This window comes from Mobula hypostoma, chromosome 2, assembly GCF_963921235.1.
Source record: "Mobula hypostoma chromosome 2, sMobHyp1.1, whole genome shotgun sequence".
Lineage (NCBI taxonomy): Eukaryota > Metazoa > Chordata > Chondrichthyes > Myliobatiformes > Myliobatidae > Mobula > Mobula hypostoma.
The window spans coordinates 61,409,054-61,429,269 of NC_086098.1; the positions used below are offsets into that span (position 1 = coordinate 61,409,054).

General features: G+C 42.1%; 1 protein-coding gene across 10 annotated transcripts in view; it reads right to left on the reverse strand.

Moving 5' to 3' along the window:
* Positions 1-20,216, reverse strand: part of LOC134340420 (hippocalcin-like protein 1) — a 116,678-nt gene that overhangs the window by 60,928 nt on the left and 35,534 nt on the right. For 6 of the 10 annotated variants that reach the window (XR_010016555.1, XM_063037669.1, XM_063037660.1 and 3 more), the window contains exon 3: positions 7,301-7,384. The exons of 2 other annotated variants lie outside the window; for them this stretch is intronic. Coding sequence is in view for 7 of the 8 variants with exons in the window: in XM_063037669.1 (XP_062893739.1) it covers positions 7,301-7,384 (84 nt within the window). In the remaining variant the exon portion in view is untranslated. Of the gene's footprint in view, positions 1-2,070; positions 2,285-3,471; positions 3,734-7,300; positions 7,385-20,216 lie in introns of those variants that run through there. 2 more of the 10 variants (XM_063037711.1, XM_063037686.1) reach the window with 2 other exon arrangements.

Here is a 20,216-nt window from a genome sequence, read left to right on the forward strand (position 1 = left end):
GGCACTCTAGCTATTCCCCTTCCAGCACCAACCTGACCTTTTCAATCTACCTGCATAATAAATCCCCCATGACTATTATAACTTTGCCCTTTTGGCCCTATTGGTTCCTAAGGTTGTCATATGTGGAGGTGGTAGGGGGGATAAGCTGCCATTATCTGTAAAGTGCTCCAAATAGCGTGCGACTCTAACAGCCTCTGACAACCAAGGGCAACTCTTGACCTTCGCGTGTGGCTTAGCTACTGGGCCTGGCAGAACTGTTTCTGCTGACAAGAGAAGGGGAAAAGGTGGACCACTAGTGCCTCAAAACCAGTTGCTTCGGGCAGTGGGGCTCGTCAGCCTTGGATGGCAGCACGCCCAGGAGAAGGAAAACTCTGATTTTAAACCTCCACTGCCTTGCAGCCATACCCACCCATGGGAAAGGCTTCCAGAGTAAATGCTGAGGAAGAAATCCGGAGTCGGGCTCCCTAAGGCAGTTTGTTGTTGTTTACAACTTCACTCTGGCAACCTTTGCGATGACACTGGTGCCAAGCTGTATCGGCGCTTGCCCTTCCCTTGGACTACATCAGTGACGTGGAGAGGGGGAACCTGCTGCATGAGCAACATCCAGTTCTTCAAATCTTCCTGCCCAGGCTTGCGTCCTGGAGAGGACACAGTCCACCAGAGGGGCAAACCCATGACCCCCTGGGATTGATGGCTGTCTACCTGCCTCTATCTCTTGTTATAATTTGTAGGCCATATCCTTACTACTGTGTGGGGGTCTCTATACAAATCCCATCAGGGTCTTTTTATCCTTGTTGTTCCTTAGCTCTATCCACAATGATTCAACACCTCCTGTTCCTCTGTCACCTCTTTCTAATGATTTGATTTCATTTTTCACCAACAGAGCAATGCTGCCTTCCTGCCTATCCTTTCGATACAATGTGTATCCTCGGACATTAAACTGCCAACTATAATCTTTTTTCAGTCATGATTAAGTGATGACTACAACATCATCCCTGCCAATCTACATCTGTGCTGCAAGTTCACCTACCTTATTCTGTATACTACACGCATTCAAATATGCCTTCAGTCCTGAATTCTCCCTTTTCAATTTTGCCCACCTTTTATGTTGCAACTCATCCTGTTGATTGCAATTTTGCCCTGTTAGCAACCTCTCCTCACTACACATTGCCACCTACCTCATCTTCAGCACTATTATCTGCCTATCCTACGATACTTCTTGCATTGTTGCTTTCTCATTGATATTTCCAACAATGACAGGATAAAAGTCTGGAACAAAAACCACAAGTAGTTAATTTTCTCCTTCATCTTTCATGTAGTACCGCATCCCAGGGTGCTTAACAAGAGTGTTTTGATATTAAAATACAGAAAAAAATATCAGGAAGACAGGCAAAACTTTATGTAAGGGGTATTCTTGAGGGAAGGGAGACAGATTCACAGGTAGAGGCTTATAGATATAATTCAACAACTTGACATGGAAGCTACTGAAACTAATTGGAAAAAGTTAAAATCAGGAATGTATAGGATGGTAGAAATGAAGGAAGGACGATTCTGAAAACTTGTTCTAAAGTAGGTCAGGGATTGAAAAGGCATCAAATGGTTGTGAATTTCCACAGCAGATGAGCAAAGGCAGACAGGGGAGTTGGGTGACGTTAAAAATTTTATGTGATCAAAACTCATTTCATCAAATGTCATTGTCATGGTCTACAATCTTTGTCCAGGAAACGGTGATTAATCATTATCTTCAGGAAACAAAACAAGTCATCTGTAGCTCAGAGTCTGTGCCCCAAAAGCAAAATGTTGCACTTTTTTTGCCGCTAGGGAATACTAGGGCACCTGCCTTTCTCTTGGCCTCACCTTAGATTATATATGTTTCTCAATCCACGTCCTGACAACAGATAACCATATAACCATTAGTTTAGTATTTATCAGGTGGTAAGTAGGGAATAATTCATTGTGAGATTTAGTTCATTTGTATGGTGATATGATGACACTTCAGCCAGTTCTGATCTCCTACCTTTGATTTTTCACTTTCTCTGGGAATATTCGATCTCCACTGCTGATCTCGATTCTCAAATCTCAAATTAACGTTTTCTGTCCTTTGGAACCCAACAACATAGACTTTGGTGTTCTGTCCTCTTGTTCCAACCTGAGCCCCAACCCCAGTGGTGTCTGTAATAAATCCAGTCTTTGTCCTTTGATTCTTCCTGCTACTAAAATTATCAGTTCTGAGCTGCATCCATGGCAACAATTTGGGATAAAAATGTATAGTAGCCAAAGTTTACTAGAGACAAACAGACAAAGAGAAAGAAAGAAAAAGACAAACTTAGAAAGTAGAAACTTGGAAGTAGAAAGAATTACATCAGGGGAGAGAAGCAAAATATTTAAGAAAAAGTAGTATTTCTTTTAATGTCTGTGAAAAGCATCCAAAAATATCAATTGGTTATCTTTAGAATACAAAATATACAGTATTATTATAATGCCCATTATAAGCATAGATTGTTTTTCCATTGGACGTTGTCATCAGCAAGTCCTGGGATTGATAACCAAAGATCGAAGCCCGAAGGTCAAAGACTGAAGTCGGCAAGTCCAGAAGTCAAGGTTCAATGGTCGAAGCTCTAGGTCTGTGGGTCCACTGGGGAAGATGGAAGCCCAACGTCAATGAGTCAATTAGAGGCTGTGTGGAGACCACCTACCCTGGGGATGGAGGCTTGGCTGTGTGTGTAAGTGGGTGGGAGGGAGGATAGGGGCTTGTTTTGCTGTTGTTTTGTTTTGTTGTCGTTGTTGATTGTGTTGTTCTGCTGAACATTGCAAGCATGCTACGTCGATGCCTAATTGTTGGCAAAACTTGCAGGCTGCCCCTAGCACATCCTTAGGTTTAACACAAACAACACATTTCACTGTTGGTGTGATAAGTAAATGAATCTGAAAATGAAGGCTAATATTACTATCATCTAGTATATGCCTGCCCCAAAGCTGAAAGTTTTGCCTTTAATTTTTGACAAACACTTAATAGCTTTAACTAGTCAGATATAAACTGCTGAAAAGTTTATTTGTAGATAATGGCCTCATTCAGATATCTACCTAAAACTGGTGAATGATCATGTTGGAAGTTTGATCTTTAGCTATTACCCACAGTGTGAAAATATAACACAACTATAAAAAAAAACTGTGCTGTAAGAAAATCTTACTTCAGTACTCAGGATATGCTGAAGATCGTCCCTAAATGAATCTCTGCTTTAAAAAAGCAAATGTGAGAACAAAGGTGCTAAATAGAGACAATCACCGAAGCAAAACTCTGTATTTGTCCATGCTTCTAAATTAGTCATACCCTGGAGACTATTTTATGTAATAAAAAAGTCCAGATGCAGCCAGAATGAAATTTTAGTACATCTCTTCAAAAACATTGTGAATCAAAATCAGACTTACTATCGCTGACATATGACGTGAAAATTGTAAAACAGTGCAAAGTCATAAAAATCTATAGATTACAAAAACAATGTAAAAAAACAGAATAAAAGATAGTGTTATTGGGCCATTCAGATCTCTGATGGCAGAGGATATGAAACTGTTCTTAAATTGTTGAGTGTGGGTCTTCAGACTCCTGTACCTCCTCCGAGTTCAATGATGTTGCATGTACTGTCATTTTTTGTGATACTCTACAGAGTAAGTAGATGTCAGTAAGCTAAAAGTTGTTCAGTAGTTGGAACTAGACATTGTTGAAGTTGCAACTCTGTGAAGACACGAAAGCAAAATCTCTTATGGATTTGTATCATCCATGTAAGTCACACAGGATAACGACCTACCATTCTGAGCACTATCAGACTGTAGCAATTTCCACTCCTCATTACGTTCTTTGTATTAAAGGCTTTCAAATGGCCAGAACCAAAGGTGCAGAAGGGCATAAGAAGTAAAAGCAGGAATTGGCTATTCAAATGAGCAAGGCAGATCTTGTATTTAGTCTTCAATCTCCTGCACCATTCCCATATTCCTTGAAACCATTAATATCCAAAAATCTATCAATCTCCTTTTGACAGCAACTGAACCCCCAAAGTACCTTTCAAAAGTTCATTCTCCCTTTTCAAAAGTTTATTCTCCTCTAGGTGAAAAAGGTCTTTCCTTTTCAATTCTAAATGGCCAACCATTTATTTTTGGACATTTATTCTGGCCACTCCAGCCAGAGGAAACATCATCCCTGTATGTACCCTGTTAAACCCTTTTGTATTATCATTCTTCGAATTTCAGAATCAGAATGAGGTTTATTATCACTGGCATGTGTCGTGAAATTTGTTAACATCAGCAGCAACTCAATGCAATACATGATAATATAGAAAGAAAAAAAGTAAAAATAAGTAAGTAAATCAATTACAGCATATGTATATCGAATAGATTTAAATTGTGCAAAATCAGAGATTATAGAAACATAGAAACATAGAAAATAGGTGCAGGAGTAGGCCATTCGGCCCTTCGAGCCTGCACCGCCATTTATTATGATCATGGCTGATCCTCCAACTCAGAACCCCGCCCCAGCCTTCCCTCCATACCCCCTGACCCCCGTAGCCACAAGGGCCATATCTAACTCGCTCTTAAATATAGTCAATGAACTGGCCTCAACTGTTTCCTGTGGCAGAGAATTCCACGGATTCACCACTCTCTGTGTGAAGAAGTTTTTCCTAATCTCGGTCCTAAAAGGCTTCCCCTCTATCCTCAAACTGTGGCCCCTCGTTCTGGACTTCCCCGACATCGGGAACAATCTTCCTGCATCTAGCCTGTCCAATCCCTTTAGGATCTTATACGTTTCAATCAGATCCCCCCTCAATCTTCTAAATTCCAACGAGTACAAGCCCAGTTCATCCAGTCTTTCTTCATATGAAAGTCCTGCCATCCCAGGAATCAATCTGGTGAACCTTCTTTGTACTCCCTCTATGGCAAGGATGTCTTTCCTCAGATTAGGGGACCGAAACTGCACACAATACTCCAGGTGTGGTCTCACCAAGGCCTTGTACAACTGCAGTAGTACCTCCCTGCTCCTGTACTCGAATCCTCTCACTATAAATGCCAGCATACCATTCGCCTTTTTCACCACCTGCTGTACCTGCATGCCCACTTTCAATGACTGGTGTATAATGACACCCAGGTCTCGTTGCACCTCCCCTTTTCCTAATCGGCCACCATTCAGATAATAATCTGTTTTCCTATTTTTGCCACCAAAGTGGATAACTTCACATTTATCCACATTAAATTGCATCTGCCATGAATTTGCCCACTCACCCAACCTATCCAAGTCACCCTGCATCCTCTTAGCATCCTCCTCACTGCTAACACTGCCATCCAGCTTCGTGTCATCCGCAAACTTGGAGATGCTGCATTTAATTCCCTCATCCAAGTCATTAATATATATTGTAAACAACTGGGGTCCCAGCACTGAGCCTTGCGGTACCCCACTAGTCACCGCCTGCCATTCTGAAAAGGTCCCGTTTATTCCCACTCTTTGCTTCCTGTCTGCTAACCAATTCTCCACCCACACCAATACCTTACCCCCAATACCGTGTGCTTTAAGTTTGCACACTAATCTCCTGTGTGGGACCTTTGTCAAAAGCCTTTTGAAAATCCAAATATACCACATTCACTGGTTCTCCCCTATCCACTCTACTAGTTACATCCTCAAAAAATTCTATGAGATTCGTCAGACATGATTTTCCTTTCACAAATCCATGCTGACTTTGTCCGATCATTTCACCGCTTTCCAAATGTGCTGTTATCACATCCTTGATAACTGACTCCAGCAGTTTCCCCACCACCGACGTTAGGCTAACCGGTCTATAATTCCCCGGTTTCTCTCTCCCTCCTTTTTTAAAAAGTGGAGTTACATTAGCCACCCTCCAATCCTCAGGAACTAGTCCAGAATCTAACGAGTTTTGAAAAATTATCACTAATGCATCCACTATTTCTTGGACTACTTCCTTAAGCACTCTAGGATGCAGACCATCTGGCCCTGGGGATTTATCTGCCTTCAATCCCTTCAATTTACCAAACACCACTTCGCTACTAACAAGTATTTCGCTCAGTTCCTCCATCTCACTGGACCCTCTGTCCCCTACTATTTCTGGAAGATTATTTATGTCCTCCTTAGTGAAGACAGAACCAAAGTAATTATTCAATTGGTCTGCCATGTCCTTGCTCCCCATAATCAATTCACCTGTTTCTGTCTGCAGGGGACCTACATTTGTCTTTACCAGTCTTTTCCTTTTTACATATCTATAAAAGCTTTTACAGTCCGTTTTTATGTTCCCTGCCAGTTTTCTCTCATAATCTTTTTTCCCCTTCCTAATTAAGCCCTTTGTCCTCCTCTGCTGAACTCTGAATTTCTCCCAGTCCTCAGGTGAGCCACTTTCTCTGGCTAATTTCTATGCTTCTTCTTTGGAATTGATACTATCCCTAATTTCTCTTGTCAGCCACGGGTGCACTACCTTCCTTGATTTATTCTTTTGCCAAACTGGGATGAACAATTGTTGTAGTTCATCCATGCAACCTTTGAATGCTTGCCATTGCATATCCACCGTCAATCCTTTAAGTGTCATTTGCCAGTCTATCTTAGCTAATTCACGTCTCATACCTTCAAAGTTACCCCTCTTTAAGTTCAGAACCTTTGTTTCTGAATTAACTATGTCACTCTCCATCTTAATGAAGAATTCCACCATATTATGGTCACTCTTACCCAAGGGACCTCTCACGACAAGATTGCTAATTAACCCTTCCTTATCCTTATATTATATATATTTAAAAAGTGAGGTAGTGTTCACGGGTTCAATGTCCATTTAGGAATTGGATGGCAGAGGGGAAGAAGCTGTTCCTGAAACACTGAGTGTGTGCCTTCAGGCTTCTGTACCTCCTACCTGATGGTAACAGTGAGAAAAGGGCATGCCCTGGGTGCTGGGGGTCCTTAAGAATGGACGCTGCATTTCTGAGACACCGCTCCTTGAAGATGTCCTGGGTACTTTGTAGGCTATTATCCAAGATGGAGCTGACTAGATTTACAACCCTCTGGAACTTCTTTTGGTCCTGTGCATTAGCACCCCTGCCCCCCATACCAGACAGTGATACGGCCTGTCAGAATGCTCTCCAAGGTACATTTTCTTGACAGTATGGCCCCTATTTTATGCTTGTATTATAATTCTTCCTCTTCCTCCCAGGAAACACCTCGGTGAACTATTCCATTCCCTCTATTGAGGGATACTTTTCCTTAGAGAGGTAGAAATCCTTTACAAGCATGCTAGGTGCAGTTCATCAGGGTGCTTACTATATGACGAGAACATCTGGAAATGCTGGAAATCCAAAGCAACACACACAAAATGCTGGAGGAACTCAGCAGGCCAGGCAGCATCTGTGGAGAAAAGTAAACACTTGATGTTTTGGGATGAGACCTTTCTGCAGGACTGGAAAAAAAGAGTGATTTCAGTAAAACACTTTCACCATTACACTCAAATCCTTTTGCCAAAAATTCCAACTGTTTGCTTTCCTAATTGCAGGTTCTGCCTCATTTTAATACTGGATGTAACTTTCAATGATATATTTACAAGGATATCCAGGTCCCTCTAAACAACAACAACTTTTGACTTTAATTTCTGCATTTAAAATCACTCTGTATTTTTTTTTGTTTTGCTTTGGTACGATACCACTTAATTAACTGATTTACAAAATAACCAGGCTTCCTGTACCTCATAGACTTCTTTAATTCATAGTGAATTTGTGTAAACAGTCTACAAGACAAGAAAGGGTGTCCCATCAATCAACAAAAATTCAGTTAAAAGCAAGATTATCCAGTTTCTACATATGAGGCAGCTTGTGGAAGATATTCACAAAGCAATTTGGCTCAATGGAGTAAAAATCTTAGCATACTTAACTAACAAATGGAGTCTTAAATACTTAACACTGAAAAAGCAAAGCAGAAACATACTTAAACCATTGCACCAAAATAAGCAGTGAATGGATTTAGTGATTCCTGGTAACCATTGGGAGAGAAGAAAAGGATCAAACACTACTCACCAATTGAGAAACATGATGACTTGAATATTATGATTTTAATTACGACTTTATTTTAATAGTATGATAAGACCTCACAATCAAACTTCAATGTCCCACTATGCAATAGTGTCACACTAAAGGCTATGCTACCCTTCATAAATATGTAGTATTCCACAATGATCAGTTACCTGTATAACATTGATATACTATCCTTAGTACAGTACTTGCACAAGCTGCCTTTGCAAAACTTCTCACAAAAATAAATTCTGCATCCACACCACTTATGGTTTTCCCGTAGCTGGAATAATTGTATAATTGTTTTATTAATTTCCTTAGCTTCCTAAGTAAAGCTGTTCTCTTAGGAGGACTGTTGAGACTTGGTTACTAAGAACCAAGGAAGAAGCTGGCAATATTTGGATTTAAAGGAATTAAGAGACATGGGCTTAATACAGGAAAGTGGCTTTGAGGTAAAATGCAAATCACCCATGATCTTATGGAATTGCAGAGCAAGAGCAGGAAACTAAGTGGCTTTCCCTTGGTTTTTACAGTTTTTATGTAGTGCTTTCTGGAGCAGGAGCATTTTCACCAAGAGATGTTAATTTGGGTCTGTCCATAGATTGGTTGTTAACAACCATGTGCTCCAATGCCTAAAAATAATTCTTTGTGTTAATTTCTCATGCTAGGACAGATTTTTATTTACCATATCATCAAACACAGATTGACTCACTTCACAAAGACCCATTGATAAAACAGCTCTCGATGGCCTATTTTCATTCATTCACAGGATGTGAATATCACTGGCAAAGTCAACGTGTCTTACTTAATGGCTTCTGAGATGTGATGTTAGTCTGCCTATAACTGTTGTAGTGCATGGTACAACTTTCTACTACAACAGTGCACATTTAGTGAGCCATTTTAGAATGGTTAATCATTTTTCTGTGGGTTCGGTGTTGCAGATTGGGTAAGAATGGTGTTTTTTTTTCTCTAAAGAGAGGATAACTAGATAGACTTTTTTACAACAATCCAGAAGTTAGTTTCATGGTCACCATTGCTGGTATTAGTTTTCTGTTCCAAATTTACCTATCTAAATGTAATGCTTGAGAGCTTCCATGACAAGGTTTGGACACAGTGTTCTAGATGGTGGGCCTTGGTTTACTATGAAGCCCCCTGGTTTCCTTGGCTGCATAAGTCCAGGGAAGGCACTCTCTGGTCCTGCCAAACTCGTGAGATTGAGACGTAATGGTTTGGTTTCAACTGGGGTTTCAGACTTTTTCATAGAGATGTAATTTTTTTGCATGAGGAATTACATTTAATGTGTCTTATTTCACCCATTTTATTTGGATTATTAATCAAAGGAACATTGACACAGGGCAAAGAGAGCAGAACATAGGACAGCACAGTACAGGCCCTTCGGCCCACAATGTTATGCCGACCCTCAAACCCTGCCTCCCATATAAGACCCCACCTTAAATTCCTCCATATACCTGTCAAGTAGTCTCTTAAACTTCACTAGTGTATCTGCCTCCACCACTGACTCAGGCAGTGCATTCCACACACCAAGCACTCTCTGAGTAAAAAACCTTCCTCTAATATCCCCCTTGAACTTCCCACCCCTTACCTTAAAGCCATGTCCTCTTGTATTGAGCAGTGGTGCCCTGGGGAAGAGGCGCTGGCTGTCCACTCTATCTATTCCTCTTATTATCTTGTACACCTCTATCATGTCTCCTCTTATGCTCCTTCTCTCCAAAGAGTAAAGCCCTAGCTCCCTTAATCTCTGATCATAATGCATACTCTTTAAACCAGGCAGCATCCTGGTAAATCTCCTCTGTACCCTTTCCAATGCTTCCACATCCTTCCTATAATGAGGCGACCAGAACTGGACACAGTACTCCAACTGTGGCCTAACCAGAGTTTTATAGAGCTGCATCATTACATCGCGACTCTTAAACTCTATCCCTCGACTTATGAAAGCTAACACCCCATAAGCTTTCTTAACTACCCTATCCACCTGTGAGGCAACTTTCAGGGATCTGTGGACATGTACCCCCAGATCCCTCTGCTCCTCCACACTACCAAGTATCCAGCCATTTACTTTGTACTCTGCCTTGGAGTTTGTCCTTCCAAAGTGCACCACCTCACACTTCTCCGGGTTGAACTCCACCTGCCACTTCTCAGCCCACTTCTGCATCCTATCAATGTCTCTCTGCAATCTTTGACAATCCTCTACACTATCTACAACACCACCAACCTTTGTGTCATCTGCAAACTTGCCAACCCACCCTTCTACCCCCACATCCAGGTCGTTAATAAAAACCACAAAAAGTAGAGGTCCCAGAACAGATCCTTGTGGGACACCACTAGTCACAATCCTCCAATCTGAATGTACTCCCTCCACCATGAACCTCTGCCTTCTGCAGGCAAGCCAATTCTGAATCCACCTGGCCAAACCTCCCTGGATCCCATGCCTTCTGACTTTCTGAATAAGCCTACCGTGTGGAAACTTGTCAAATGCCTTACTAAAATCCATATAGATCACATCCACTGCACTACTATCATCTATATGCCTGGTCACCTCCTCAAAGAACTCTATCAGGCTTGTTAGACATGATCTGCCCTTCACAAAGCCATGCTGATTGCCCCTGATCAGACCATGATTCTCTAAATGCCGATATATCCTATCTCTAAGAATCTTTTCCAACAGCTTTCCCACCACAGACGTAAGGCTCACTGGTCTATGATTACCCGGACTATCCCTACTACCTTTTTTGAACAAGGGGACAACATTCGCCTCCCTCCAATCCTCCGGTACCATTCCCGTGGACAACGAGGACAAAGCCAGAGGCTCAGCAATCTCTTCCCTCATCTCGTGGAGCAGCCTGAGGAATATTCCGTCAGGCCCTGGGGACTTATGTGTCCTAATGTATTTTAACAACTCCAACACCTCCTCTCCCTTAATATCAACATGTTCCAGAACATCTAGCTCACTCATATTGTCCTCACCATCATCAAGTTCCCTCTCATTGGTGAATACCGAAGAGAAGTATTCATTGAGGACCTCGCTCACTTCCACAGCCTCCAGGCACATCTTCCCACCTTTATCTCTAATTGGTCCTACCTTCACTCCTGTCATCCTTCTGTTCTTCACATAATTGAAGAATGCCTTGGGGTTTTCCTTTACCCTACTCGCCAAGGCCTTCTCATGCCCCCTTTTTGCTCTTCTCAGCCCCTTCTTAAGCTTTCTTGCTTCCCTATATTCCTCAATAGACCCAGCTGATCCTTGCTTCCTAAACCTCATGTATGCTGCCTTCTTCCACCTGACTAGATTTTCCACCTCACTTGTCACCCATGGTTCCTTTACCCTACCATTCTTTACCTTCCTCCCGGGACAAATTTATCCCTAACATCCCGCAAGAGATCTCTAAATATCGACCACGTGTCCATAATACATTTTCCTGCAAAAACATCATCCCAATTCACACCTGCAAGTTCTAACCTTATAGCCTCATAATTTGTCCTTCCCCAATTAAAAATTTTCCAGTCCTCTCTGATTCTATCCTTTTTCATGATAATGCAAAAGGCTCGGGAGCGGTGGTCACTGTCCCCCTGATGCTCACCCACTGAGAGATCTGTGACCTGACCCGGTTCATTACCCAGTACTAGATCTAGTACGGCATTCCCCCTAGTCAGCCTGTCCACATACTGTGACAGGAATCCATCCTGGACACACTTAACAAACTCTGCCCCATCTAAACCCTTGGAACTAATCAGGTGCCAATTAATATTAGGGAAGTTAAAGTCACCCATGATAACAACCCTGTTATTTTTGCATCTTTCCAAAATCTGCCTCCCAATCTGCTCCTCTGTATCTCTGTTGCTACCAGGGGGCCTATAGAATACCCCCAATAGAGTAACTGCTCCCTTCCTGTTCCTGACTTCCACACATACTGACTCAAGAGGATCCTGCTACATTACCCACCCTTTCTGTAGCTGTAATAGTATCCTTGACCAGTAATGCCACCCCTCATCCCCTTTTTCCGCCCTCTCTATCCCTTTTAAAGCACTGAAATCCAGGAATATTGAGAATCCATTCCTGCCCTGGTGCCAGCCAAGTCCCTGTAATGGCCACTACATCATAATTCCATGTATGTATCCAAGCTCTCAGTTCGTCAGCTTTGTTCCTGATGCTTCTTGCATTGAGGTACACACATTTCAGCTCTTATACCTTACTATCTTTACGCCATTTATTCTGCTTCTCTTTCCTCAAAGCCTCTCTATATGTTAGATCTGGCTTTACTCCATGCACTTCTTTCACTGCTCTATCGCTCTGGGTCCCATACCCCTTGCAAATTAGTTTAAATCCTCCCGAACCATGCTAGCAAACCTACCTGCAAGGATATTGCTCCCCCTCGAGTTCAGGTGCAACCCATCCAATCTGTACAGGTCCCATCTTCCCCTGAAGAGATTCCAATGATCCAAAAATCTAAAACCCTGCTCCCTGCACCAACTCCTCAGCCACGCATTCAACTGCTATCTCCTCCAATTCTTACCATCACTGTCACGTAGCACTGGCAGCAATCCTGAGAACGCCACCCTTGAGGTCCTGTTCTTCAGCCTTCTGCCTAATTCCTGAAACTCACACTTCAGGACCTCATCCCTCTTCCTGCCTATGTCGTTGGTCCCAACACGTATCACAACTTCTCGTTGCTTTCCCTCTCGTACCAGGATGACGTGCACCCGGTCAGAGACATCCCGGACCCTGGCACCTGGGAGGCAACAAACCATGCGGGTGTCCTTCTCACGTCCACAAAATCTCCTGCCTGCTCCCCTGACTATAGAGTCTTCAATGACGACAGCTCTCCTCTTCTCCATCCCACCCTTCTGCACCACAGGGTCAGACTCAGTGCTGGAGGCCCTGCCATCGTGGCTCACACCTGGTCGGTCGTCCCCGCCAACAGTATCCAGGACGGTAAACTTATTATTCAGGGGAATGGCTACAGGGGTGCTCTGCACTACCTGTCTGCTCACCTTCACTTTCCCCTCTCTGACTGTCACCCAACGACCTGCTTCCGACAGCCTAGGTGTGACTACATCCCTGTAGCTGTCATCTATGACTGCCTCATTCTCCCTTATGAGTTGAAGGTCATCCAGCTGCTGCTCCAGATTCCTTACACGGTCTTCCAGATCGCCCAGCCATATGCATTTCTGGCAGATGTGACTCTGCGGGAGAGGGGCGTTCACCCAAGACTGCCACATTTCACATGAGAGGCACATCACCATCTCAGGAGACATTGCAAAGACTAACTGCGAGCAAGCTCGTCCTCCGCCTCTTCTCGTTGAAGCCTCTCGAGTCAAAGGCTCAAAGCTCCACTCCTTCACTGGCCCACTCACTCACTGGCCGCTTCGCTTGAGCTATCCCTCTATATCTGTTTGAGCTTTTCAAAATGCTTGGTCAGCTGACCTCGATTGCCCAATCAGCTGCTTTCTGCTGAGTCTGAGCTATTCAAATCTTGATTGACTCGACTGCACAGACCAATTGTCAAAGGCTCAAAGCTCCACTCCTTCACTGGCACACTCACTCACTGGTCACTTTCCAAGAACATGAGACAGAAATTGAAAACGACTGGAGCCTATATAGTAAGATTATATGGAGATGGGAAGGACCTTTGTAGCCAGTTAACACATTGAGGGATTAATCAAAACAGCAGCAACGTATTGCTGATCAGAGAGAGCCAGACAGAGAGAGAAGATAGTCCTCCCACAGCCAGGTGGCCAAGTCATGATAAGGGAGCTTCTGAAAAAAAAGTACAGCGTTTGCTGCCAGTTGGATAGGCAAAGGGTTGCTCTGGACAAGTAACACCAGTGTTTGTGTTCAGACCCGGTGAGGCAGCCAGTGGAAACACAGGACTTAGATTACATGGTATGACTCACCTCTTTGTCACCCTCACCGATAGAACATTAAGTCCATCCAATAACAATGTCATTACAGATAACCTAAGTGATCAATACCATCCTGCTGTTTCACATCTGACCACTCTTTAGGCCAAAGGGCATGTACTGTGTTGTAGTACTTAATGCTCTAAAGATTTGTCATCTCCAAACAGGTCAGGCATATTCAAACTGTTTCAATAGCTCAGGTCAATGTCACTTCACCAGATCTATTTTCAGCGCTAAATGTATTTCAGATTCACAGCATCAGGGATGCTTTGATTTCCCTTCACTGTACATTTGTTAATTACAGGCTCATGAAACTAGATTACTTTTAAACTATCTATGGTATATATCGTGTATATATTAACACTGCACTATTGTAGAATTAATGACTAGTATATTCATTACAGATTAAAGCTTCTTGAAACGAGTGTAACCTATTCAGATTCATCATTACCTGTGTCCTCAGAACTACTTGTTTTGTATGTCATTCCAAAAGCCTTGCTGTGCTCTAGACAATTTATCTCAGGAGGTTACATCTAAAGCATCTGATATTTCTTTGGATATTCTATTATTATAGTATTTTTAAAATTTCTGCTCAACCTCTTACTCACTGTCAGCAAGACCAAGGAGCTGATTATTGGAGGAGGAAACCAGAGGTTCATGAGCCAGTCCTCATTGGATGATCAGAGGTGGAAAGGGTCAACAACTTTATTAAATTCCGCAGTGTTATTATTTTGGAGGACCTGTCCTGGGCCCAGCAAGTAAGTGCAATTATGAAGAAAGCACAGCAGTGCCTCTACTTCCTTAAGAGTTTGTGAAGACATCTAAAACGTTGACAAACTTTTATAGATATGTAGTGGAGAGTATATTGCCCGTCTGCATCACAGCTTGGTATGGAAACACCAGTGCCCTTGAATGGAAAATCCTACAAAATGTAGTGAATACAGCCTAGTCCATCACAGGTAAAGCCCTTTCCACCACTGAGCATATCTACATGAAGCGTTGTTGCAGGAAAGCAGCATCCATCATCGGGGACACCCACCCCTCAAGACATGCTCTCTTCTCGCTGCTGCCATCAGGAAAAAGGTGCAAGAGCCTCAGAACTCAAACCACTAGGTTCAGGGAATCCCTCAGACAACAGGCTCTTGAATCAGAGGGGACAACTTCACTTGCCCATCATTGAAATGTTCCCTATGGACTCACTTTCAAGGACTCTTCACCTCATGTTCTCAATATTTATTGCTTATTTTATTATTATTATTAATTTTTTTTGTATTTGTCATTTGCTGTCTGTTGTACACTGGTTGAGCACCTACAATGGTGCAGTCTTTCACTGATTCTGTCAGTTTTATTGAGTATGGCTTTGTTGAGTATGCCCGTAAGAAAATGAATCTCAGGCCTGCATATGGTGACATATAAGTACTTTGATCATAAAATTTACTTTGAAATTTGTATTTACGTAATCTTATCTAGTGTACCAGTTTTCAACACCCTTCTGTCTTTAATCTTTCAATTTCATTGATGCCTATGCTTTGCCCCTTTTAAATGTGTTTCATTAGTAAATGTTGAACATGTTATTCTTTATATTACAAAAAAAATACAATTATTACTCCTAGAACGCAGAAAGAAATTAACTTTTAAAATGCATAAGTTTCGATATGCTTCCTGTGAGGGGTTTGCACATTTTCTCTGTGACTGTGTATATTCCCCTTGGATATACCACTTTGTTCTCACATCCCATAGAGGAGCTGGCTGGTAAGGTAAACAGCAACAATAAATAATCCATAGTGTAGATGTGTAGTAAGAGAATCAGGATGGAGTCAATAGGAATGTAGGAGAGAATAGATGATCAGCAGAAAAGTCAGTGAACAGGAGTGATGGGATTCTGCTGAGAGCCAGCATAGATGCAATAGACTGAATGGCCTTCTTCTTTATGGGAAGTAAAAAATGAGATTTGAATATAAGATAGTTGTTTCCAAACAACAGAAAATCTGCAGATGCTGGAAATCCAAGTAACACACATAAAATGCTGGAGGAACTCAGCAGGCCAGGCAGCATCCATGGAAAAGAGTTGATGTTTTGGGTCAAGACCTTTCATCAGGACTGAAAAAAGAGTTGAGAAATGTAATGTATGGATCTATTTCTTTGAGTGCAATGACTCCCCCTTATCACTAATTATTGACTGATAAATTACACATGCGCATTGATTTGTTGCTCTCTCTGCAAAGCGAAGATAACGGTTAATTTCTCCTCCACGTGCATGCCTTTTAATTTATTTGATATGTGGGCACAACATACACAAAGCACAGATGCAACAAATTGGCAACGAGGATGAGCCTGAATAATGTCAGTGGATATCACCAACTGCACTGACAGTTATGAGACGACAGAATTCGGAGGAAGGGAGAGAGACAGCGGGAGGAAAGTGTGAAACAGTACAGAGACGGCGATAACAGATGCTAGAAAAAGGTGTGTGAGTAGCAGTGCACAGTGAGAGATGCTCAACTAACAAAGTTAATGTGAAAATAACGTGATAGTGACCTTAGTGGGGAAATCTGACAAATTTGATAGTGCTCATGAGGACTGGGAGTCGTATATCAAGAAGGTTGAACTGTATTGTAATGCGAACGATGTGAATGAGGTAAAGAAAGACTCCACACTTCTTATCCTAATGGGTGCTAGAATATACAGTCTCTTGTACAACTTACTAACTCCTGAAACGCCAGCAAGCAAGATGTTCAATGAAATTGTTGCAATTTTGCAAAATCACTCGAGCCCAAAACCACTTGTAATAGCTGAGAGATTTAGATTTCACAAAGGGAACCAGTGAAAGGCTTAAACCATTTCTGAATATGCTGCAGAACTGCACAAACCTTCCCAGTACTGTGACTTTTGAGATGGATTTTCTGATGCATTAAGGGACAGGCTTGTATGTGGCATGCATCGTCAAACCATTCAAACGAGGCTACTGGCAGAAAGAGACCTAACCTTAGAACGGGCATTGACCATTGCAAGATTGTTAAGAGACTGCAGCAAAGGGTGTGGCAGAACTACAGAAAAAGAGTTTAGAATATGATACGTGCAAAATGTCACTGAATGGTGCAAAAAGCCAAAAGTGTTATCAATGTGGCAAGTCCTCCCATGATACAAATAACTGTTGGTTCAAAGAAAAAGTGTACAGACAATGCCATTTAGAGTGTGCAAGTCAGACAAAAAGCACAACCAAAAGAGAAAAACCACACATTGTAAAATGTTTCAAACACAAAACTAAACAAATGCATAAAATGATGAATGTAAAACTGAATCAGGCAACACAGAGTCCGACAAAGGCGAGCTGTCATGCCTAGAACTCTACAGCATTACTAAAACAGATCACAACAGAGGTGCCTGGTATAATGGAGCTGGATACAGGGTCAGCTTTGTCTATAACTTCAGAGGCTGACTGTAACAGACTGTTTTCTAAGCTACCATTAGACAAGCCCTCGATGAGGCTAAAGTCCTACACAGGCATGAAGGTGTCTTCCAAAGGCAAACTGAATGTGACATATGGAGGCCAAATGCAGCTGGTAGAACTTTATGTATTGACAAGCGGAGGGCCATTACTTTTTGGATGTGAACAGTTGGGAAAAATCTAACTAGACAGCAACACAATCAAAACAGACAACTGCAGCCTAAATTGTAGCACTAACCAGGGAAAATCACAGCTGCTTAATGCTAATGATAAGGCATTTAAGAAGGGTATTGGTAAACTCAAAGGCATGAAGGCCAGAATTGAACTGGATGAAGGAGCAACACCAAGATCCTATAACGTGCCTTATGCATTACGTTCTAAAGTGGATGCTGCACTTCAGACATTGGAGGCATCTGGCAATCTTTCCAAAGGGAAGGCTGGAGCTGTTCATATATGCGGGGGAATTCAAAATGAGCATAAACCCTGTGCTGCGTACTGTGCAGTATCTCCTGTCACAAATAGAAGACATTTTTGCATCTTTGGCAGGCAGGGAGAGGTTTTCAAAGATTGACTTGTCACAAGCCTATCTGCAAATGGAGAGTGAGGAGTCAAGTCAAGTTCCTCATAATCAACACTGCACAAGGGACTGTTCCAGTATAATCATCTTGTCTTTGGCATCGCATCAGCCCCAGCAATTTGGCAAAGAGCAATGGGCCAAGTGCTCCAAGATGTCCCAAGAACACAATGTTACCTCGATAACATCATTGTGACTGGCAAGAATGATGAAGGGTACCTCCAGAACCTTGGTAAAGCGCTTACCAGGCTGAGTGAGATTGGTCTGCACGCAAAGAGAAAGAAGTGTGAGTTTTTCAAGAATGAAATCTCATACTGTGGATATGTCATTGACAAGCAGGGCTTACATAAGTCACAAGAGAAGATTGAAGCAGTGCTGCAGGCATCCAAATTGGAAAATCTGTCACAACTCAGGCCATACTTGGGCCTTGTAAACTACTACCACAGATTTCTCCCAAATCTTGCTACAGTGCTGCACACATTAAATACACTGTTACAGACAGGAACAAAGTGGGAATGGCCAGAAAGATGAACTGCTCACCCATTATGACCCATCTCTGCCCATCAGATTGGCATGTGATGCGTCTACGGCATTGGTGCCATTTTGTCACACCTATGAAAGATGGATTTGAACGTCCGAATGCATTTTGCTTCAAGATCACTGATGAGGGACAGGTCCTAAGGCGCTATCCTGAAAGAAACAGAATACCACCCAAAAGACTGAATCTTTAGTATAGCGAAGTTAGTTATGGACTTTTATTTAAAAAGAGAAAAGTCAAAAAACACTGTTATTGTGAAAGTATATTCATTTGAATATGATTTATTAAAGGGAAGTTGAATGTTTTGTACACATACAGTTTTATGTTACATGAATCTAAAGGGGAAGGAAGTGTAATGTATGGATCTATTTCTTTTCGTGCAATGACTCCACTTAGCACTAATTGTTGACTGATAACTTACCCATGCACATTGGTCTTTTGCTCTCTCTGCAAAGTGAATATACATGTTTATGTCCCCTCTGAGTGAGTGCTCTTATTTATTTGATATGTAGTTGTACAGACACAAAAAGAAGTCGGAGTAAGAAGTTGGAGGGAGGGGAAGAAGTACAAGGTGGTAGGTGATAGGTGAAACCAGGAGGTGGGGGGAGCAAAGTAAAGAGCTGGGAAGACAATTGGTGAAAGTGATATTGAGAGGTGAAAGAGATACAGGGCTGGAGAAAGAGGAATCTGATAGGAGAGGACAGAAGGCCATGGAGGAAAGGGAAGGGTATGGAGCACCAGGGGGAGGTGATGGGCAGGTAAGGAGATAAGCTGAGAGGGGGAAATGGGAATGGGGAATGGGAAATGGTGGGGGTGGTGGTCATTACTGGAAGTTCAAGAAATTGATGTTCATGCCATCAGGTTGGAGGCTACCCAGATGGAATATAAGGTGTTGCTCCTCCATCCTGAGTGTGGCCTCATCACAGCAATAGAGGAGGCCCAATGCCATTTCTTAGAACCAGTTACTTGTTCATTTGAGCCTATTCAGTACGATTTAGTAACTTAAGTAATGGGATTGAGTTGAACTTTATTACCTTTGATATATGTGAAAAATAATTATATAGCCCTCTATTGTACAAAATCTATTTTCTAGATATTTATCAAAATCTAACCAGGATCCCTGTGACATACCGTAGAATTTTTTAACTTGCAGATTTAATCCAGGCTTTCTATTTATAGGTTAAACTCATCTCATTAACTAAAAAAAATCTGCATTCTGAAAAGTATTTACATCTGATTTTAATTAATTCAGGAGTGGCAACGCCAATGGTGTTTCCGATTTTTCTTCTGCGTTGCTTGAGGGTCAATATTGTGAGGGACCCTTTTCTGCCCCAAACATAAACTGTTTATTCCCCTCCATGGATCCTACCTGACTTGCTGAGCTCCTCCAGTATTTGTGTGTGCTGCTTAAGAATTTCCAGTGTCTGCAGAATCTCTTGTGTTTGTAAAATAGAATGTAGCTTGTGCTGATGTGGTAACATGAACTACTGATAAGGTTCCACACTAGAGAGATGGGATACAGCTGTAACTACACCAAGGTACAGACACGTGATGATTATGTTACAGCATGCCACTATTGTTGTGGCCAAAATTTAGATTTGCTGTGACACTGCAAGTGTTTTATTCAGCAATGGACACCTAGTTTTCCTGTTAATTACATCTTCTGTGCAGTGATGTAATCTGAAAAAACATCAGTC